Here is a 25,098-nt window from a genome sequence, read left to right as displayed (position 1 = left end):
GCGGTCGGTGACTTCCTGAGTTTCAGTAAAGTCTTAGACAATGGTTCCTCTGCACTGGTATATGAGTGGTTTGAATATGAATAAGCTTTACTAAGTGTTTTGAGTATATACGCGATGAAGGTAGATGCTATGCAGATGCATAGTTTCAATCAAAAATTAATATCAAAGGAGGCTTTTACAAGAACTTTGAAACCGTCATTTAACAATTAAGTAAATCTACCACTGGTTCGGATAGTAGATTCTACCGAGAAGAACCGGCAAGAAACTCAGTAGTTATTCTTTTTTTAAATTAAAAAAAAATACAGTCCATATGTATGTAATGTTTCCTGACTGGAAAACAACAGGTATTAATTCCACGCTTTTAACAATAAAGTGAAGCTACCACCGGTTGGGAAAGTAAATTCCACCCAAAAGAACCGGCAAGAAACTCAGTAGTCACTCTTTTTCAAAATTTTTGAAAAAAATGTCCTTAATTTCAATTTAGCTGATTCCAGCTCAATAGGTCATTTAGATAAGATAAATTAGAATCGTATAATCTTTCATTTTTGCTAAGGCTGAGGTCGTACTTAATGCTATAATATAAATCCGTGGCCTAATTTAATTTTCTATTTTCACATTTTCATTCATTAAGACTGTAACTTTGTTGCATAATTGTTTTTTTAAGTTCATGATATACGAACATTTATTCATCATATCTTATATAAAAATACGAGTGAATATATTACGATAATATTATATCGAACCACAAAAACATAATATGCCACAAATGTGCATTTAATTGAAGTAACACCCAAAGACCGACTGCAACCATGCTTCATTATTATAAAAATCGGTTGCTTGGATTATCTGTATCGTCTATAATGTCATAACATCTATATTATACGAGCGACTTTCCCTGGATTTGCACGGGTGCTTGATCGTTATCATTATATTATGACAATATTACTTAAAAACATTATAAATTGTAGCCTATGTGTTATTATGATGTATAACCTATATTACTGTAATATTTCATCCAAATTCGCTCAGTTATTTTTTCGTGAAAGAGTAACATACATACATCCATCCTCGGAAACTTTTGCATTTATAATATTAGTAGCATACTAATGTCTTACTTAACTAAAAATTGTAAGTAGAGTTTTTTTTTAAATTGTCTTTTATTTATGAATCATAAAAAGATAATAGTCCTTAGCTATACACGCCGCGTAGCATATTATTAGTATATACTATACTAGCTGCCCGCCTCGGCTTCGCACGGGTGCAATACTAAATATAATACAAAATTTGTTCATTTAAGACATCACATTACAAACTTCTAACATTATCAGTATTTCTTTACTATATTGTCCATGTATTTTATATAAAAACCTTCCTCTTGAATCACTCTATCTATTAAAAAAACTGTCTCAAAACGTAATTTTAAATATTTAAGCATACAAAGGAATATAGGAACAGAGAAAGCGACTTTGTTTTATATTAGTAGTGATGAGGAAAGTACAAAACAACGTCAAAATAAATCAAATTCAACGATTAATTCATGTCGCGTGCTCGCCAAGCGAATAATAAGCGTTGTCACCGTTAGTCCGAAGCGATTACAATCTAGGATTGAATTTTCCGAAATTATGAGTAAATTTATTTTCTATTTGTAATTCGTGGTTTTCCTTTTCCGAATAAAATTGAGGCAACTCATTGAAACAGTCACCACATACTTCAGATATTTTACTTTGTAAGGCACATATATGTACTATTCATGTCATGACATGAGCCGAGATGGCCCAGTGATTAGAACGCGTGCATCTTAACCAATAATTACGGGTTCAAACCCAGGGAAGCACCACTGAGTTTTCGTGTGCTTAACTTGTGTCTGCTTTCAACTCGTGCTTGACGGTAAAGGAAAACGCCAAGAAGGAACCAAAATGTGACTAATTTCAACAAAATTCTGCCACATGTGTAACCAAACCGCATTGGAGCAGCGTGCTGGAATATGCTTCAGTCAGCCCAGCATAATGATATAGTATTCCTTTCGTCAATGCGCCAGCTAGATGCTAAGATGTGCCCGTTGTTACACAGGCTCACTCACCCTTCAAGGCCATATATCAATAATACTATACTTGACGGTATTATTATGTGATGAATAAATAATTTTCAGAGTTGTGTCATCTAGTAAATTTAACCTTAACCTTATAATTTTTGTTATTTAACAACATACCATATAAATATTAAACTAGTGACGCAACCGGACTTCGCTCGAGTTCAATACTTATATTAAAAATGAAATTATTTACAACATTACTTTAAAACATTTAAAATAGTCAGTGTTTCTCTTCTATATTATGCCATGTATTATGCATATAAATCTTCCTCTTGAAACAATATGCCAATAAACAAAATCGCATCAAAATCTGCTATGTAATTTTAAAGATCTCTAAGCATTGGGACAGACAGCGGTAAGCGACTTTGTTTTATACTATGTAACTCTCTCATGATAACTCTTGTTAAGTTTATTTCTTAGATGAATCCAACAAAATGATATTACGACTAGAAATTACTTAATCAACACAAGGTTCTAAGTGGTAAACGTAAGGTTGTTAAATCGTAAACGTTCACAATCTAACTTTGATATACCTCGGTGATAACCTTCAACCAAACTTTTATATACACTGTGTTCATCATTTTCCTGTTCAGCCAAAATATGTAATATTTTAATAATGAACAAGCTGCTCTACGCGCGACTCTTGTCGTGTGTTAACACTTCATATGAAATTATTCACGAAAATTGAAGGTCCCATCAAAAACATAAATGTAAAATGAGTGCCAAGTTCAGTATTATGAAATATACCTTGGTTGTTGACTTCAACGACAAAAGAAGTGAGATCTAAATGGCTGCCAAGGTCCATTCTCCTTCCTGAAATTCATTTGATACTACATAAAATAACATTTCTCCTTATAACTTAGAATAATGTATTGTATACTAAGGTCTGACTTGGCTATCGCGGGTCAAAAGTGGCTCGCCAGTTCTGTTACCTGAACTTGGCTGACACGCTACCGCGTGTCTAGATAAAAGTTTTATCTTTGTAAGTAGGATTTAGAACATAAAATGTACAGAACTAAGAGAAGTTAAAATTTGAATTGGCTACTTTACTGAGGCTTCTTCATTGAATCACATTTCCGATTTACATGAAAAATAACTATAAAAATAAAATAAATAATGTGGCTATATATATATATGACGTGTGTTATACGTTACATCTTTTTAGATTTTTATTGCAAGTCCAAGCGTCAAATGCTAACGGAAGAAAAATATTATTTGAATTTAAGTGATCCTTACAAAATCCGTCGCGACCTCATCTATATGAAGACAATCAAAATACGATACGAGATTCATTAATCCTTTTTCATATTAGGAACATACATGGCTCACATTAAGGTTCCTGCACGTATTCAAAGATATAATTTCGACATGTCCTTAGGTTTTATTACGAATAATAAGATATGTCTCATAAATAAAACAAATGTTTCGATATAAATAAATCATTAAAAAATGTTTTGTTACTAAAATCGATATTATAGTTGTATACAATGACGAGTTTCAATAAGATCGTTTGCGTGTAAATAGAGAAGGAAGAAAGAGAACTGGGTCACTTATGATACTTTTTAAAAATCTACAACGAACAGACACATCTTATATATGTATAGTATTAATTTAACAAAACCCTGCCGTAACTGTCGGAACGTAATGGAATTTTCTCAAACATCTTAAATGGAAAAAACCACAAATTTAATCATTTCAAGATCCTAAATAGTAATCTTCATTGTTCTACGGTTGTCTGTGTATTCACTTTATATAAGGGGTTAGGTATTTAGTAGATGGATTTAGACAATATACTATAATTTAAAATTAAGCTGCCTGGCTGATAATGCTTGATATATAATGTTAACCTATTTCTTTTGACCTTCTTTAATCTAGCAACGACTTGCTTTACCTAATTTGATATCAAGATTCAGCAAACCATGAGATCAAATTGGTTACATTTTTTTTCTTAATATCGCCGTCTCACTCACCTTTCAAAGTACATAGGTATATCAGATCCATTCATGAGTTTTCCAACTTAAACGATGTTTTCATTGAGACTTTTACGTCTAAAATTTTAAGTTTAATTCATAAGTGTCGGGGTAAGATAAGGTTCGTCACCTTAAGGCCTATTTTCGTGTGCTCGAGTGTGAGCGATAATCGGCTTTACCGATCGAGAATGACATATTGCGTCGCAATGATTTGTTGTTTAGATTCAAAAAGGTACTAAGAGTTTAAGACTTGATAAAGGAATGAATTTGAAAACTGACGAAGGTTTTCTTACTCTGACTGTACTTAAAATGTAACTTGTAAGGAAATATCATAAATATAATTTCAATTAGTTGTATTTCATCCGAGTCGTTTCCCGGTATACACTATGTGCTCAGGTGTGCAATCAATATGAAAGTGTAAATGGTGTAAATGATAGCTTGGTGCGAAACAATTGTTGGTTGCATTCCGTTCCGTCGCCTGCGCGCGCGCCAAGACGATCCGAGGAAGCTTAGCGATCCGCCTCTAGCCGTAAACAGTTAAGACTTCGTACTGGAATGTCTTAATCACGCCGTAATTGTTACTTTTTGCGTTAAGCTTGCTAGTTTATTAATAATTAAAATGCATTACATTTAGGTGGCTATATACACCAAGATAAATAATATAATTAAACTATTAAAGGAACACTCTATATTTCCTATTTTTAACTATTATAAAGGAGAGTATAGATTGCAATACTTTATCATATTATAAAACATAAAACTGATGTACAGACACACAGAATATTAATCTCAATTAAATATGATAAAAGTATACTATACCTTTAGAAGAATTAATATTACGTTATTATAAAACAATACATCTTATTACACACAGAAAACATAAAAAAATAATTAAGCAATTAGTCATAGACAATATAAAGTATTGTAAATTTCCAACATAGACTGAATATCTAAATACTAAATACAAAGGAAAAATAATAATATTACAATCAAAAAAGCTGCAGACTACGTAATCTACTAACTTTTATTATATTAATTGTATTTAGCAATTTTATCGCCTATAACATTCAAGTGTTTAACTGTTTACTGCAATCTTTAACAGTTATTTGAAAACTTAAAAAATATATCCATTAAAATAGTAATCTTAGCTATCATCGCGATCACGTAATATAAGGCTTGTTTGAAGTATTCTTATTTATTTATTTGGGAAACCAACGTGATATAAAAAGTGTCTAATTCTACTTATACATCCAGTCTTAGTCTCTAAAAAAAAAGTATAGAAACGGACAAATAAATACTACAACAGTGCTTATTAAAGAAGAAATAAATTAAAAAAAAAAACAAAAAAAAACTAATCAAAATTATAAAATAAACATCTCAGATAAATAAAATTTTAACAAAAAGAAAAACCGACTTCAAACAAAACCCTATTTTAAAACAAATGAATATTCACGAAAAAGTAATAAAAATAATTGCGTATTCAACATATTTTTTAGAGTCTTCCTAAGTTAAATGAAATGAAAAATATTAGACTACTTAAAAGTCGATTAACGATTATATCATGTAGTTATAATTATTGTTATATTTGGAGCCGGTGTCAGCCACGGTGCCCTTGCCCCAACAATCAAAAGAAAGAAGCGATACGAGCCCCTTGATTGATCCAGTATATTATTGTGTAAAAGGTAATTTGTAAAAAACATATTTGTTAAAGTATTCTCGTATTGTTTTTTGATAGATATACTGTAGGGTTTTATTGGCTGACACCGACTCCAAATATAACAATAATTATAACTACATGATATAATCGTTAATCGACTTTTAAGTAGTCTAATATTTTTCATTTCATTTAACTTTGGAAGACTCTTAAAAATATGTTGAATACGCAATTATTTTTATTACTTTTTCGTGAATATTCATTTGTTTTAAAATAGGGTTTTGTTTGAAGTCGGTTTTTCTTTTTGTTAAAATTTTATTTATTTTTTGATTTTAAGTGAAGCTGATGTTGACTAACTAATTTTTTTTAATATGGATAGATTAAGCGTTCCGTTTATATGAGTCAGAAACTACTTCGAGGACAATTTCAAAGGAAACTTGCGAATAAAGCAAAAATAGACTTTCGAAAATGCGGATTTAATACGTCACGCGGCGTGAACTACAAGGATCCCTCGAAAGAGCTGTAATCGAACTCAGCAAAAAACTTTGAAAAAGACCAACTATATTTCGTACATCATATGACATCACATCACATACACAAAATTTGATTAAAGATAGTAAGAAATTCTGCCCCACGCACCCTAACTGCGAGCCGTATAGGAGTTCCATCACTACATAGTATAAAACAAAGTCGCTTTCTCTGTCCCTATATCTTTAAATCTACGCAACGGATTTTGATGCGGTTTTTTTTAAAAGATAGTGTAATTCAAGGGGAAGGTTTGTGTATATAATACATGAACAATATAGTAAAGAAACACTGATAATTTTAGAAGTTTGCGATGTGATGTCGTATATAAACAAATTCTGTAGTATATTTAGTATCAGTATTGCACCCGTGCGAAGCCGGGGTGGGTAGCTAGTTGATTATAATATTCGACTATGATAATTACATAAACATAACCACATTACGGAAGGTGACTCAAATATCCAAATAACCTATAAATAAAAGATTCGACCGAGTATCGCTAACGTGCTCCTCAGAATTGTTCCGTTCCCTTCCGTTCCGTTACTTTGTCATGGATCCTGTGCTCAGAACCTTACCAAACTTTCACCAAATTACCCTTGAAGTATATATTTTATAATAAAAAAATAATTATCAAAATTGGTTAACGTGATTTTCAGTTATTCACCTATTTGTCGCGCATATACATAACGCAAATTTAAGACTTATGCCGTTTTCACATGGATACCATCATCGGAAAAAAAAATAAAAAAAATGGGACCCCACGGGAAGCACTACCTTTCAAACAAAAAAAAAAATTATCAAAATCGGTCCACCCAGTGAAAAGTTATGAGGTAACAAACATAAAAAAAAAAAAAAAAAAAAAATACAGACGAATTGATAACCTCCTCCTTTTGGAAGTCGGTTGAAAAGAGTTCTTATTTCAATACATACAACCTTAAAGAAATACTAAAATTAGAATCGGATTTAGATGAAAATTAATAGGTTCAGTTCCGGGTAAGATACTTCTTTTAATTCATCCCTCAAGGTGGATAAAATGGAAGGGGGTGTGAATACTATTGATAAAGTTCTATCACATCAGTTCATTATTTAATTTTTGTAATCACAATAACATCATAATCTTTTAATAAGTAATTAATTAATTCAAAAATAAATAATAAATTAATTAATTGTTACATTTTTAGTTTTTTTTTTTAATCTAAATATAAAATTACTCTATTATTTACTAGAGATAGGTGCTCTTTTGTTTTAGTCACGAACAGATCGTACCTCATACAGCCATATTGGATAATTACATATAAACGTTAAACTCCTATCGTCTTTAAGCAATTAATGTAGTATGTTGTTTAATAGTCGTCTTGTTACGAGAGAAATTATCTGCATGACTCAATGTTTATCATTACATTAAATTTATTATAACTACGATTATTAACTATTTTATAATATACACACAAATGAGGCTGTTGCGTGTGTTTAAATTATCTTATTAATTATCTGTAAAAAATGTAAATCGCTGCAAATATTCTATTAAAGTTCATATAATTCGAAAATGTTATATCTTTATTTATAATCATTAACTTTTAGTAATGCTCAATATAGCTGAGTTATTAGCAAATCGCATGAAATAGGTACGTTCTTTATGGAATAGGTTGGCGGACGAGCATATGGGCCACCTAATGGTTAGTGGTCAAAATCACCCATAGACAATGACGCTGTAACAAATATTAAATATTCCTTACATCGTCAATTCGCCACTAACCTTGGGAACTAAGATGCTATGTCCCTTGTGCTTTCATACCGGAACACAACAATACTGCGTACTGTTGTTTAGCTGTAGAATATCTGATGAGTGGTTTGTACCTACCCAGACGGGCTTGCACAAAGCCCTACCACCAAGTAAATCTAAGATTTGTTCATCTTTATCCCTACTTCGATTAGAATAGGCTATTTGATCTCTGTCGCATACGGAAGAGAGAAAGCGGGTCTAATTTGCTTGCAAGAATTAAAATAACAATAAAACAAGCTATATACAAGGTATTAAAAATATACGAGTAGTACATATTTATGTAACATAAGTTACAAATCTACTAGCTAATAGCTCTGTCTGAGTATAGTTTCCTCAACGTAAGTTAAAGTAAATTGTCATAACTATAGCTATTACTGATATTAAATAATTGTTTTACAAGATACTATTATATAATATTATTTATATACATAATCTAGAACTGGAATTAATATTAAAACAATTGATAACTTTATACTAAGCTAAGATTTAATATGTAGAATGAGTTTCTCTTGAACAAACAGAGACGTATGTCTGTCAATATATATAATGAAAATATAACTTTATATCAATTCACTTTTAAATATAACAAGAACAATACCCCAAATTAATGTGGGTATTTCTTATATCCCTATTTACCTCCCCTTTTAAGATTATCACTCGTATTCAGAGTAGGGACGACAATAGTCTAAGGGGTCAGGATCGAACCTGCGAATTTTTAAATCGTTAGGCGTCTTGCAAATCATTGCGATATTGACATTCTTTTCATATTTCACGCACATGAATATGTGTCATTGGACATAGTTTAACTTTATATAGGGAAGGGTGCAGATGTTATTGTCCTCTGAATGTAGTCAAGCCTGTTGTTCAACACTTCGCGTTAAAACAAACTGGCATCGAAATAGCTTTGCTAGCTCAGCAAGGCTAGGTCGGTACTTCACGTCGACTCATCGCCTAAAACTATACAAGAGGCAAATTCGGCCTCACAAACACTGCTCTCACCTCTGGCCGGGCGGTACCCTCGGTACCAGCTTCTTTCACTTGGCCGTATTCAACGCTAGGAAGGGTTTATCGATATTCAAGATCTGCTTGAAGTTATGGCTTTACGTAGAGATGTTGAATGACTATGCATCTTTGTTAAAATGTTAAGATTAATCCCGTCTGAACAATTTCAACTTCAGATAACGCCTGAAAATTTCAAGTTATAATCATGATTTGTACCACATACCTATACAAATCTCCTATGATAAAATAAGGAAGATTTGGATTTACTCTTTCTTGTCATAAATTATAAAATACTTTTGCTATACATATGAATTAGTTATTAAAATTTCACGTATTCTGATGTATAAACAAACAACACTAACACTCTATTAATAACTTGAAATGAAATGGATTAAATTAGAATAATCAACGCTACGAACCTAAGCTCTATATCAAAACGACATATATATAAATCAATGATGAAAGTCGTTTGTAATTTTATTTACCTGTGATATTTATCGAATACCATCCTAAAAAGTGTTTGTCCGAAAATTTAATTGAATAAAAAATTAAAAAGGCAAGTTCTTATCTTAACTGGCGTCGCCAAAATTGTACGGAACGTAACTTACACTTGTTCTTTTTTTTATCGACGAAAGAGCATTGCCCTGAACGTTAGTCATCCACGTTGCAATTAAAATTAAATTTATTGTAAAAATATTATTGTTTACGTTATAGTATACTACATACCTACTAATCAAGTTTTTTGTATCTGTGCATAAATTACTTATTTTACTGATCCTATATGAGTATTTAAGAATGTGAGCCGAGATTACCCAGTGGTTAGAAAGCGTGCATCTTAACCGATGATTGCCGGTTCAAACCCAGGTAAGCACTACTGAATTTTGATGTTTTTCTTCACCGCCGAGCTCGAGATGAATTATAAACACAAATTAAGCGCATATATATATATAGTGGTGCTTGTCTGGGTTTGAACCCGCTATCATCGGTTAAGATGCACGCGTTCTAACCACTGGGCTATCTCAGCACTTAAACACAAAAATTCTAAAATTATTTTATATATTCTGATCAAGTATGCTTAATCATATACTCTTTATATTATACAAGAGGACGGTAGCTCGTAAAAACACTTATGAATCGTAATTAAATGTAAAACAAGTATAACATAAATATTGGACAACATCACATACATTACTCTGATCCCATTGTAAGTAGCTACAGCACTTGTGATATGGAATATCAGAAGTAACTACGGTACCACAAACACCCAGACACAAGGCAACATAGAAAAGTATTGAATTTTTTCTACATCGACTCGACCGGGAATCTAACCTGGGACCTCGGACTGTATCTATGAAAACCGGCGTACACACTACTCGACCACGGAGGTCGTTATTATATTGATACAACGTATAAAATATATATATACATAGGTTTAAGGAAACTTTACTTCAAAATGTAAAAACGTAGCAATTGGAATATTAACGGCGCATATTTTTTAATTTCCATTACGAATAATATTTTCAACGGAACTTGTTAATTATAATTATTGTTCTGTTATGATCATAACCATATTTGTAAAGAGTGCGTAAATATTATGTGTAACCTCATTGGAAATAATAAACAAACCGTCATCATTGGAATAAAACGTCACTTAATTTATGTTAATGCATGTTCAAACCGGGGAAACCCTATAAATATGAAAAATCTAATAAGACGTTATTGCGTTTGTATGTGGAAAAGTTAACAATATGGAAAAAGCCTCATGTGGGGGTATTTCAAAACCGCACTAATATTAATTTGCTTCGTCATAACTAAAAGGATTATATGAATATAACTTGGGTTGCTCTATATAATTACCTTTACATACTACTTTTTAAACTCGGCATTGCTTTATACTAAAAATCATCAATTTCGTTTCAACTATGTAGCCGTGGATGCGTAACAGACAGATAGATAGACTTACTTTCGCTATTATTATATAAATATAGATTAAGATTAGGTACATTATTGCGAGTTTATTCCCGATTTTATTTATTTGTGTATAAAATAAAGTTATTGTTGTAGGCTGAGTTACTTCTTATTACATTAACTATCTGCCAGAGAAAGTCCTGTCAAACTCGGTCCCACCGTTCTAGAAATTAGTTGGAACAAAAAGACAGATAAACACACAAAAATTGAAAAAATGTTATACGTATATATTGATTTAGTAAAAAGCGTTTATTTTAATATTACAAACAGACACAGATATTTTTATATGTAAATATTATTAACGTAATCTATTATAATTGTAAAAAGATCTTTTTGGGTGATAATGGCCCAAAAAGATTGAGTTCGTATGGTCTTAAACATTTCTAGCAACCTTATGTATCTAACCTCTTTATGAGGTCAGGGTAAAAAAATTTCAAGGACGAATTTACATACAATCTTTCTTTTTGAACTCAACGTTTTTGACATTAGAGAACCCAAAAACTATACATACTCAATTAGTGAAAGAGGCGACGAACTCGATTGTTTATTTTTAAAATTATAAACATCAGTTCACTTTCACGTGTTTTTATTAGTGGGTCAACTATGCTCAAAATTGAGAACAATCTATCAAAATTAGCATATATTTATTAAAGAAAGGTAGGTCAATCAAAAAATCGAAAAGGAGATCACGGGGTCCAGCTGTTGGTAAAGTAAACCTCACCTAGGGATCTCGTGTAAAGAGTGAGATGTCACGTGACAATGTCACTTCTAGAAATTTATTCCTTACACCGTCGACATACGGCCATATTTTACTGCAATTGAATACTTTGTACGCTGGTGGTAGAATACCTGCTGTGTCAGTGGTATCTCCCTAGATGGAGAATAAGTATTTGTTTTATTCTACCTCGCTTGTTTCTTCACTCAGCCTATGAATATTTATTATAAACACACATGCAATTTCAGTGATGCTTGCCTGATTTTGAACCCGCAATCAATGGTTGAGATGCTAACCACTTTATATTTTAGAATAGATAATGGTGGAACCTCCTATTCTTAATGCTTAGAGTTTATTCCACAAAGCTATTCAAATACGGGTTGATAAATAATATATGTAAATACATCACTTTCTGTAAATATGTAAAAATTTGCTAACATTTTCAATTGATTGATGTTTTAAAAAGTTGAGTCAAATCAGTGAAAGTCAAAAACATTTGAACATCAATCTATGTCATATAATAGCAAAATCTAATACTAGAATACCGGATATTTAATTATTCAAAGCTTCATGTGTCTGTTCTATTTTCTATAATTTAGAAAATAAATATTTTTGTCTTCTATTCGTGCCTATGAAAAAATGGCTTACAATGAATCCGATTGTGATTGTGACAACGAATAGTAGGTTGATTTGCGAGCTATTTTTATATAGAATCTTATTATATTTGCAGCTAGTTATTTATAAATATGGAGCTGTATAACCAATGTCTCTTTTAAGAAAACCCAAATCATAAAATATTGAAAGAAATGTTCTGATCATCAACGTTTTTTTCCAGAGAGCGGACAGTGCGATGTTCGTCGGTGATAATCATCGCGCTAGGGTTGTCACTGCTCGCGCTCGGCATCTACACCACTGTGCTGGTGCTAACCGAGTACAAGAGCCCCCGACCCTGTCTCAGCGAAGTCTGCGTCAACACAGGTAACATGTTTGTCACACAGTTGGGGCTAACTTGCCGATACGAACACATGTCCTTCAAATGGAGCGATCAACGAAATTCGTTTTGGCTCTCTACCTAAGTTTCGTTTTTTATGTATCGGGTTCGCCGGTACCTTCAAACGATGAAGATACGGAGATCTGTACCAGTGAAATATGCTCTGTAACCGGTGAGTTGACCTATTGAAAATTATTTGCAAATCAGCTGACTCGAGCTATTGATATTTGATTTTCAAAGGGAATTCCGGCTATTATCGCGGGCTATATTTTAAATATTTTCTTAGTATATATTAGATTATTTATTATATATTCATGTACATGTATTGTATTTTGTATTATAATCATACATATATCTCGTGCATCATGAATTACATACCACTGTGAATACAAATATTATAATTATAAAATATAATACGCAATGTAAAATATATTTAAAATTTATTATTATTGACAGTCGATGCATTGAATAATAAAATTATTTGTAATTTGTACGTCTTGCGTTAGTTTAACACGATGCAGGGTAACTGCTGGCTTCAAAGCTCACGCCGCACACGATCTGAGAGGCCTTCAGACCTTAGATCGCTGATATACTCTTGCATATAAACCTCACAAAACTATTATTATTGTTATCTTATAGAAGATGTTTTAATTTATGGCAGACTTCATCTAACTACTATAAATAAGTTTCCACTGTTTATTTTATTCTTTAACGATACCTAATGTTGAGCATTATATTATCTCTAATAATATAAAGAGACGATTTCTTTTTCTCGCCATCTGCACATTTATATCTTTAAACGTAAGGGATTATAGAGGAATATATATACATACATATCATATAAATCAATATAATTTCTTATTATGGTTCTTTTTTAATCTAATAAAAAAACATATGCCTTTATTGCTCCCGTGGGAAACCGGGGCATGTAGTCAGTATAAAATTATGAAGAGATTGAAATAATGAACGTTCCATCAAAATCAAAACATTTGTTTATGTGAAAGTGGTAAAATGCAAAGAAACATATAATTCCTATATCGAATAATACGGTCAGCTTGCAATGATTTGCATACGATCAAGTTATTATAATTGTAAATATGATATTAATGGATGTAGTTATGTTAACATATTATCAATAAATCTCTTGATGCCGTTATAATGCAGCATATCTTTTGAAAAAGGCAAGTTCGAGTCAAGTTGTTTGTAGGGTTCCGTATAAATGTTTTTTCACTCAAAAAATAATTATAATTAATTTTATTTTTATGTTTTATTCAGACAATTCGATAATTTTACGCAAATATAATACGACAGATAACAATGAAAACTTATTTTATATTTAATTTTTGTTTTATAAATAGTATTCGCTCATTGGTCAAACTAACAAGCAGAAGAAAAGATGGTACTTAGCCTTGTTATTATTAATATTTAAGTAGTTATTAATTTTGCTTTGTTATATTGAAATATGAAAACAGTATAATTTTTATTACCTTATATTTTGATGAAAATAAATACACATCTATTGAAATATATATGGTCAGATCGAAATAAATAAAATTAAAATTTGGACCATCTATTTAAAACAATTTGACGTCACTTGAAACAAGTTTGTGGTCGGTGTGTTTCAGAATTTAACGGAACCGATACAATAAGAAATGAAAATAAAATATAAAAATATAATTTCTAAAATTTTACGACTACTAATCTGACATATCTATCGCGAATCGCGATAAAATCTATATTAATATACTTCATTCAAGTTTTATCGATTCCAAATGTAGATTCTACTGAGAATAATCGACAACATAGTCAAATATTTTTGCCCCCAATTCGATCTATATTACTATATTAATATTGTATTCGAAATGTATATTTATATTATATATGTGAAAGTAGCATTATCTGTCTATCGTTCTTTCACCACCAAACCGCTAAACTCAAATTGATGATATTTTAGTATGAAGCAAAAAAAAAATTAACTCTATGATAGGACATAGGCTACTATTTTCGCCTGACACATGACAACCAACACCCTAAAATGAGCGAAGCCGCGGGTCGCTACTAATACAGGATAAAAATAAATATAAACTCTACTTTGTATCCTAATTCATATTATTATAAATCCCCTTCTACGTCATACTAGGTATGGTACTACTTAACCAATTGAACAACAATCTTGTATATAAAAGCAGATGAAAATTATGCGTTGCTTGAAGTGCTTTATTTAATCATAGTATTAATTCAATGACTAAGTTAAAAATATCTGAAGACTTTTATCGTAGAAACGTAACGTAACCTCTAAAGTATTGATTTGATTTTGCTGTAGATCAGAAATTCACATTTCTGATTTAGTTTATAATTCGTTCTGTACACTGTACATACATTTTGTATTTGTGTGAACACATGTGGCTCAAAACTCAATGCTTATGGGCGAAGGGTCACAAATGAAACCCAGTTTTGAGTTTGTTCTTAATGAAAAAATGAAATAAAAAAATGTTTCTGTTCTGTGGGTTCAATAAAGTAACTTAACGAGTCATAGTAAGTCAATATCAATTATGATATCTTTAATATAAATATATATTAAACGTTGTAATGATTTAAGTATTTTAATCTCATCAAAGACTTTATAGTATATTTCGTAATTCAATATCACGTATGGATAACTAAAATACTTTATTAAAATATTAATAATAGTATTTCATATTCATATCTACTGGAGTACAATTATGCGCACTATTTTAATTTACTGAGTAGTTTTGTGCAAACCAATGCCATAAAAATGCACTCGGCCATTCAATAATGGAGATAATATCTTCAACGCATAAAATATTATATATTTTATACAAAGCGATTCATTAAAGATAAATATTTAACATATTAAAAAAATGCAGCTGAATTCGCGTTGACGTCTAATCTATTGTAGTCTCTATCACGAAATTTTGCTTAACTCTGTACTAGGGATGGAACACAACTCCGACACAGCTAAGGTATTCCTATAAAATATATAAAAAATGTAAATTATGAAATTAATATTTAAAATATTGATTGTATAATTATATACTTATGTCTCGATTGTTTTTAGTTGGTGTCAATTTCACCAAAACTGCATCTCAAACAGAGGTAGAGGCATTCGCAAATGCTACTTTTCACGTCATATAGCTAGCAATTAAAATAAATAGTATAATGTTACATATAGTCCCGTAATTTCGTGCTCTTGGGGGTTAATTAAATAATGTAATAATAATTTAAGGTAACACTAATCAATGATAAACATGTTAAGTTACAATAAATTTCCCAATTTTTTATGGTATAGGTTGGCGGATGAGCATATGGGCCACCTGATGGTAAGTGGTCACCATTACCCACAATGACGCTGTAAGAAATATTAACTAATCCTTAAATCGTCAATGCGCCAGTCGCCACTAACGTTGTGAACTGAGATATTATGTCCCTTGTGCCTGTAGTTACACTGGCTCACTCACCCTTCAAACCGGAACACAACAATACTGAGTACTGTTGTTTGGCGGTAGAATAACTGATGAGTGGGTCCTCCACCAAGTAAACCTACCACCAATTATGAAGAAAAATTTCGATCACCCCGGGTTAGCCGGGGTGTTAATTAAAGGAGAGGCTCATTCAAACACATTATCTGTTGTTTCAATCTCACATCCCAACACTTGGTGTCGGAACTCAGAGCTGCTAGTGTCACAAAAAATCATTAACTTTTCAACCGACTTCCAAAAGGAGGAGGTTATCAATTCGTCTGTATTTTTTTTTTTTTTTTTTTTTTTTTTTTTTTATGTTTGTTACCTCATAACTTTTCACTGGGTGGACCGATTTTGATAATTTTTTTTTTGTTTGAAAGGTAGTGCTTCCCGTGGGGTCCCATTTTTTTTATCTTTTTTTCCGATGATGGTATCCATGTGAAAACGACATAAGTCTTAAATTTGCATTATGTATATGCGCGACAAATAGGTGAATAACTGAAAATCACGTTAACCAATTTTGATAATTCTTTTTTTATTATAAAATATATACTTCAAGGGTAATTTGGTGAAAGTTTGGTAAGGTTCTGAGCACAGGATCCATGACAAAGTAACGGAACGGAAGGGAACGGAACAATTCTGAGGAGCACGTTAGCGATACTCGGTCGAATCTTTTATTTATAGGTTATTTGGATATTTGAGTCACCTTCCGTAATGTGGTTATGTTTATGTAATTATCATAGTCGAATATTATAATCAACTAGCTACCCACCCCGGCTTCGCACGAGTGCAATACTGATACTAAATATACTACAGAATTTGTTTATATACGACATCACATCGCAAACTTCTAAAATTATCAGTGTTTCTTTACTATATTGTTCATGTTTTATATACACAAACATTCCCCTTGAATCACACTATCTTTTAAAAAAACCGCATCAAAATCCGTTGCGTAGATTTAAAGATATAGGGACAGAGAAAGCGACTTTGTTTTATACTATGTAGTGATGGAACTCCTATACGGCTCGCAGTTAGGGTGCGATATGGGGCAGAATTTCTTACTATCTTTAATCAAATTTTGTGTATGTGATGTGATGTCATATGATGTACGAAATATAGTTGGTCTTTTTCAAAGTTTTTTTTGCTGAGTTCGATTACAGCTCTTTCGAGGGATCCTTGTAGTTTACGCCGCGTGACGTATTAAATCCGCATTTTCGAAAGTCTATTTTTGCTTTATTCGCAAGTTTCCTTTGAAATTGTCCTCGAAGTAGTTTCTGACTCATATAAACGGAACGTTTAATCTATCCATATTAAAAAAAAATAGTTAGTCAACATCAGCTTCACTTAAAATCAAAAAATAAATAAAATTTTAACAAAAAGAAAAACCGACTTCAAACAAAACACTATTTTAAAACAAATGAATATGCACGAAAAAGTAATAAAAATAATTGCGTATTCAACATATTTTTTAGAGTCTTCCTAAGTTAAATGAAATGAAAAATATTAGACTACTTAAAAGTCGATTAACGATTATATCATGTAGTTATAATTATTGTTATATTTGGAGTCGGTGTCAGCCAATAAAACCCTACGAATATCTATCAAAAAACAATACGAGAGTACTTTAACAAATATGTTTTTTACAAATTACCTTTTACACAATAATATACTGGATCAATCAAGAGGCTCGTATCGCTTCTTTCTTTTGATTGTTGGGGCAAGGGCACCGTGGCTGACACCGGCTCCAAATATACCAATAACTATAACTACATGATATAATCGTTAATCGACTTTTAAGTAGTCTAATATTTTTCATTTCATTTAACTTAGGAAGACTCTAAAAAATATGTTGAATACGCAATTATTTTTATTACTTTTTCGTGCATATTCATTTGTTTTAAAATAGTGTTTTGTTTGAAGTCGGTTTTTCTTTTTGTTAAAATTTTATTTATCATTGTTTTTTATCATTCTTCGGGAATCGATTCCCTCAAAACTGCATCATTATAAGTTTGACCGCTAAACTAATTCTTTATAATAAAATAACTTTAATTATTATTCTGATTAGCTTATGGAGCATGAAATTTAAAAAACCACATGTCGAACATATCTTAATACTTCCATTATTTCATTTAAATTGCATAAATCATATTCAACGCTGCATTGGTAAGTTTCTAAGGACCTTTAATGTAGATTTTTAATGTTTTTAAAACTAATCGCTACAATTAAAATACAAAAAAAAAACACATTCGTGTTATATTTCGTATTATCCGCATTGCATATTCCACGTGTTGGTCTAATTAGGAAAACCGTTCGTACTGCGCCATTTCGTACTGTCGTACTTGCATGAGCTATTTTCTACGCGTTTTGTGAGCTACCATTACGCAGTTCAGACACACGTGGGAATGATGCAATTGAAAAATTAACTTCGTTATCCTTTGACGCCACCAATATTGTTTACATATTTTTATATATAATTGATATGTTTATGATGTTATCAATTAATTAGAATTACAAATTATATATTTAATTCTTTAATCTATTTATATTTATTGTCATGTGGCATGAATATATTAAACTAATTGTTATGTAAAATAACCTATGGATGATAATTAGGTCATGTTTTTTTTTTTATTTCGAGAATTAAATTTTAATTGTTTTTTTTTTAATAAAAGATTTACCTAATACTTCACTTTGCACATTCTTCTGGAAGCTACTTTAAATTTTTGAAAAATGTTTTTATTTTTCTCGGTCGAATATAATTTCTAAATCGGTAAAGCTTTGTATTTAATACAATTCAGTTAAATGACGACAATAAACTTTTAAATATAAATGCTAGCCTAACTTTAACTATATAAAGTTATATTTTGGATATAAAATGATATAGGTAATTGTTATGAAAGGAGTTATTCTACATGTACTACTAATCAAGACACAGACAATTTTTCCGGATAGATATAGGAATATATCAGACTAGCTATACCCCCGCCCGCTTCGCTGGGCATTAGTCGTAGAAAAATATTTTTTTAATTTTTCATTTTGTAATTAATTACTGATACAATGTACAAATAATCAAGAAATATGCAAGATCTAATCAAATACTCAAAATTATTTCATTTAATATTCGTCAATGATGTTCTCGATAGGCTGCAGATTGGTCATAACACCCATAAACTTATTTATCAAGAGCATATCTTCTTTTTTTTGAATCCGGAAACAGATATGATTTATGAGAATTTCATCGGGATTCATCTTGTTATCATAACCTATATAGTAATTGAAGGCTGATTTACTGTGATTGGTTCTAGTTCTTGACTTAGTCTTTTTAATCATTCATCATCGAGTAATTGGGCTTGTAAGGTTTATCAGTATCTCTTGATAAAGATGCTTGTTCGAAGATCTGGAACTTGATAATTTCGTTGAGTAACTGTTTTGGCAGCTCTTAAAGTAGAAATTCGGATTCTATTTGTTTCTAAACGTATTTCTTCTTATTTATTGTTGGCGTGTTGTTTCCGTAGCTCTTTTGGATGACGCTACGCATATATTGTTGACATTCCGATCTTTTGTTTCTTCAATGGCATGGTGGTTTCCATTTATACAAATAAGTTGTTTTTTTTTTTTGGTTATGTGTCTTACGTTTACATTTTATACTAAAGATTCATTGTTATTGGAGTTATGAGTATACTTACCAATTATGATTATTGTTTACTTTCTCATAATCAAAACAGCTAATCACTTCTTCCCATATGTGTAATTTATAATAATTATCTCATTTTAAAATGACAATTATTATTGTTGTGATTATTTTGATGTTTATTGGCATATGACGGAAATTAAGTTAGTTGTTATGCTTTTTGAATAGATTTTCATTTTTTATAATTATCGGTTAATCGGAATATAAGTGTACCGTGACACACGTAAAGGCCATCTGTTGGTTATTTTTAATGATACGGATGAAATAATTACTTTCTCCATAAAACAATAGATAAACATAGGTACCAATTTTCATAATGATCGATCTGTTTCTGAGTTTATCTATGAAACACATACAAACACATCCTTTTGGCTATTTATATATACTTTTGTATGTATAGATAGCCTATGATTTGCGCAAGTACATGTTTTTCCTGTATGCCAATTGTTATAAAGATACAGACACACAAAAATTTCAAAAATGGTAAAAATTAAGTCAGTCAAAGAACACATGACGAATTACGACAAAAATAAGTGTACAGACAGACTCTAGAGATTTATATAATAGTATAGATTTAGTACTCACGTGCGATAGCTTTATAATTAGCGTATTTTATGTATAACTTTGGTGTTTCTATACCGATTTCTATGATTTTTTTTATGGAATAGTTAATACTGTTAACTTATGTAATTTGAGATGATTGAGAGTGTTATAAACGTAGGAATAGACAAATATAATCAGAAAGCTTCGAACAACTAAGCTATTGGGAGTGACACGTGTTATTGTGAGTCAACCATAAAAGATAGACAAAGGCTGTTATGTGATATTTTTTACATAATTTTAAGGAGAACATTTCCGTAATACACAATTTCTATGTAGCTTTAACCATTAAGGATGTAGACGCGACGGAAGCTTAAAATTTGGAGTAACTTCTCCCATTTTCTGACATTTCCCTTCACTGCTCTGCTCCTATTGACTGTAGCGTGATGAAAAGTATACTATAACCAGCTCAGGAGTATGAAAAATAATTGTACCAAGTTTCGTTAAAATCCGTCGAGTAGTTTTTGTTTCTATAACGGTTATATGGACAGACAGACAGACAAAAATTTTACTGATTGCATTTTTGCCATCAGTATCGACCCCTGATCACCCCCTGATAGTTATTTTGTAAAAATATTTCATGTACAGAATTGACCTCCCTACAGATTTATTATAAGTATAGATTACTGTGTCATACCTACTAAGATTTAAAAAATATGTTTTAGTTGTTTATTTTTTTGTTGTTGTTGTATTTCTTTTTTTTAATGAAGTTTTATTTTTGGAAAGTTCTTTACATAACTTTTTTTTTACTTCTAATAAAATTTCTCAATGTTGAATAGCGTCAAGAATCCTAGCGGCAATGAACAAGAGCGTCGATCCTTGCGAGGACTTCTACGAATACGCCTGCGGTGGCTGGATAGAGAAGAATCCGGTGCCGGAGTGGGCGACTTCCTGGGACCAGCTGGCAATACTCCGCGAGCGCCTCGTGTCCGACCTGAGGGAACTGCTAGAAGATAAGAACGACGATGGTCTGCCTGAGAGTGTGTTGAAAGCTAAGGCGATGTACCGCACCTGTATTGATGTTGGTAAGACATTAACAATATATACTTTAATTATTTAGTTTCAATTTGTTTCATATTTTTATAAGATTTTAGAGATGGCCTAGTGGTTAGAACGGGTGCGTCTTAACCAAAGATTGCGGGTTCAAACCCCGGCAGGCACCACTGAATATTCATGTGCTTAATTTGTGCTTATAATTCATCTCGTGCTCAGCGGTGAAGCAAAACATCGTGAAGAAACCTGCATGTGACAAATTTCATAGAAATTCTGCCACATGTGTATTCCACCAACAAGGATTAGAACAGCGTGGTAGAATATGTTCCAAAAACTTCACAAAGGGAAAGGAGGTCTTAGCCCAGCTGTGGGAAATTTACAAGCTATTGTTGTTGTTGTATATATCCGATATTAACGTTTACATCGGTCAATATATATCACAATAGGTATAATTATGTCCGTTGATCTGATCTATCAGTGAACCCTGATTACTATATAATGAAAATATACAATATATATCGGATAGATATGTCGAGTGGTGTGTACACCGGTTTTCATGGGTACGCTACTCTGAGGTCCCGGGTTCGATTCCCGGCCGAGTCGATGTAGATTACCATTAGTTTTCTATGTTGTCTTGGGTCTGGGTGTTAGAGGTACCGTCGTTAATTCTGATTTCCATAACACAAGTGCTTCAGCTACTTACATTGGGATCAGAGTAATGTATGTGATGTTGTCTCATATTTATATTTATTTATTTATTTATATTTATATGTTTTCATGTTAGTCCTTGCTGAATTGTTTGGGTAATTGCTCCGTAATAGATAAATTATTGACTGTCTTTCTTTAATTTAAACATTCAGATCAAGAAGGTGCTAATCTCGTGAAAATTTCCAGATAAACTTGAAGAGAAAGGCATTGAGCCCATCCAGAAACTTCTAGAGAGTCTCGGCTTGCCAGCTCTCCCGCCGAGCGAGGCCAGCGCGAACTTCACGTGGGAGGACGTTGCGGGCCGCGCGCGCCGCATGCTCGGACTCAACGTCTTGATAAGCGTGCAGGTCGCTGAGGACGTGCGGAACACCAGTCGCAACCGAGTCGTGGTGAGACATTGGAAAAATTAGATCCATTATACGCGCCGACAAACACACATACGTGGTCGAGTAGTGAGTAGTTTCAAGGGTACGCCACTCCGATGTCCCGGGGTCGATTTCCAACCGAGTCGATGTAGAAAAAGTTCATAGTTTTACTTGGTGGTAGGGCTTTGTGCACCCGTCTGGGTAGTTACCACCGACTCATCAGTTATTCTATCGCCAAATAACGTGTTGTGTTCCGGTTTGAAGGGTGAGTGAGCCAGTGTAATTACAGGCACAAGTGACATAACATCTTAGTTTCCAAGGTTGGTGGTGTATTGACGATGTAGGGAATAGTTAATATTACTTACAGCGTCATTGTCTATGGGTGATGGTGACCACTTACCATCACGTGGCCCAAATGTTTCTCCACCAACCTATACCATAAAAAAAAGTTTTCTATGTTATAATGGGTGTTTCTGGTACCGTCGTGACTTCTGATTGTCCATAACACAGGTGCTGTGGCTACTTATGTACATTGGGATCAGAGTAATGTATGTGATGTTGCTCAAAATATATTTATTATAATTTTTTTCTATTTTCCAAGGAAGAATTGCGAATTAAGATGACATAAAGTACTTTAATGATTCATTTGTTGGATGTCATGATTTTAACTAAATCTGTCAAGCACCATTTTTTTTAAATTTATTTTATGCTATGCATAATTAAATTGTGTTAAATGCCGCCACATTCCTTCATCCACCAACACGTAAAGTGGAATAGATAAAAAAAATTCAAAGGCTTAATATGCTGTGACAATTTATTTTAAAAGTCATTCACATACATTCAATACGATTTTCATTCAATTAACACACAATGGATGTAATGAATTATACATAAAATCTCGAACGCTTTCAAATGAATCCGAAAAAACTGTCAACATTGATGAGGACAATGACTTGTTCAATCTCATAAACTTTATTTTGAACTCTGGATCAGAAGCAAAAATTAAGATAAATATCAGTAAACTCATGCTGAGATGAGACGTCGTTCGTGATTCTGATTATCACTGTTACCCTTGAAGAACACAATCCCATTTTAATAATAATCGCATCCAGGAAGTCACGAATCGAATTTGAAAACTTAATGTCATTTGGGATCATCATTTGGATCTTTAAAACTGTTCTATATTAAATTCGTGCAAATAATTTATATAAACAATTTTAATTTTGAAAACATTTTGTACTAAAAGTTCACATTGGTAGGTATACATTTTCTTGCTTTATTGTTTCGTCTGCTATACCGTCGTATAATGAAGAATAGATCAAAGATTGATCCAAGTCGAGATGAAGTGATAAGAACGCGTAAAGCTTAATCGATGATTGAAGGTTCATATCTAGGCAAGGACCACTATATACCCATGCACTTAATTTATTTATAATTGATATCAGTGGTTAAGGAAATTATAGTGAAGAACCCACATAAGTATTCACTGCAGCAGCGTGTTGAAATTAATTCCAACCTTGAGCTGAGCAAAGCAAAGCTCGAGAACAACTCGAGAAGAGAAAGCCTTAGTAGTACGACATTTACAGACTGCTACTTTACCCTTTTTAGACCAAAGATTTACTTTGGCTTTGCGCAAAACGACTTAATCACACCTTAAAGTGCTCCTATGCAGATTGGTTACATCCGTTGTAGATTTGTTTTTCTTCGCGGTCGAATTGGATGAGTTATAAACACATATACATACATTTTTAGTAAAGTAGTGGTGATATTGATTACTTATCGCCATAAATCGAATAACATGGTCTAATAACAATATTAATCGATTTCCATTTACAGGTGGAGCAAGTGACACCAGGCTTCTCAGACCGCTACCTCCGCCAGCCGGAGCAGTTTGCTCACGAACTAGAGCAATACCACAAATATATAAAGTCAGTGGTGGCCATCGCTGATCCTGAAGTTGATGCGCAGTCATTTGCGGACGATATTATCGAATTTAGCAAAAAATTGGCATTGGTAAGATTTTTGACATAGATTTCAAAGATAAAGGTTTACATTTGTATTACATTATGTGTACTTAAATCTAGACTAATTGCAATAGAGAATATTCCAAAGAATGCTGGTCATACATTTATTGATCAATTCCTGCTTCAATTAGTTGAATGTCCATACTGACTTAAGAGGTAACTAGTAACCATCGTGAGTTAACTGTATTCCGTCTTGCAGAGTATGACGTCAGTGGAGGTGCGACGCAGCGGCACGCACCTGTTCCACGAGGTGAGCGTGGCGCAGCTCGTGCAAGGGGCATCTGGTGGCCCACCCAGTTGGAAACAGGTACCTAAGTGGCCAGCACAACATGTTTATAGTTAGTTATTTCGCCAGCGTTTTAGGGTGTTGTTAAAAAAATATGTTCTTTCTTGGACTTCAAGTTTGCTTCATACCAAATTTAATCAAATTTCATTAAGCATTTTGATCGTGAAAGAGCGACAGACAGATAGAAAGACAAAGTTACTTTCAAATGTATAATATTAATATAGATTAAGAATATTCGTGAATTCG

At 32.2% G+C, this 25,098-nt stretch overlaps 1 protein-coding gene across 2 annotated transcripts in view; it reads left to right on the top strand.

The window, feature by feature from the left end:
* Positions 1-25,098, top strand: part of LOC124544270 (neprilysin-4-like) — a 65,608-nt gene that overhangs the window by 36,173 nt on the left and 4,337 nt on the right. The window contains exons 3-7 of one of the 2 annotated variants that reach the window (XM_047122744.1): positions 12,545-12,687; positions 21,256-21,501; positions 22,364-22,566; positions 24,379-24,555; positions 24,766-24,873. In XM_047122744.1, the coding sequence (XP_046978700.1) occupies positions 12,545-12,687; positions 21,256-21,501; positions 22,364-22,566; positions 24,379-24,555; positions 24,766-24,873 (877 nt within the window). Of the gene's footprint in view, positions 1-12,544; positions 12,688-12,708; positions 12,873-21,255; positions 21,502-22,363; positions 22,567-24,378; positions 24,556-24,765; positions 24,874-25,098 lie in introns of those variants that run through there. The other variant, XM_047122745.1, reaches the window with a different exon arrangement.

This window comes from Vanessa cardui, chromosome 4 (assembly GCF_905220365.1).
Source record: "Vanessa cardui chromosome 4, ilVanCard2.1, whole genome shotgun sequence".
NCBI classification, from domain to species: domain Eukaryota; kingdom Metazoa; phylum Arthropoda; class Insecta; order Lepidoptera; family Nymphalidae; genus Vanessa; species Vanessa cardui.
The sequence above is the reverse complement of the archived record's forward strand: the minus strand, read 5'-3'. Positions and strand labels throughout refer to the sequence as shown.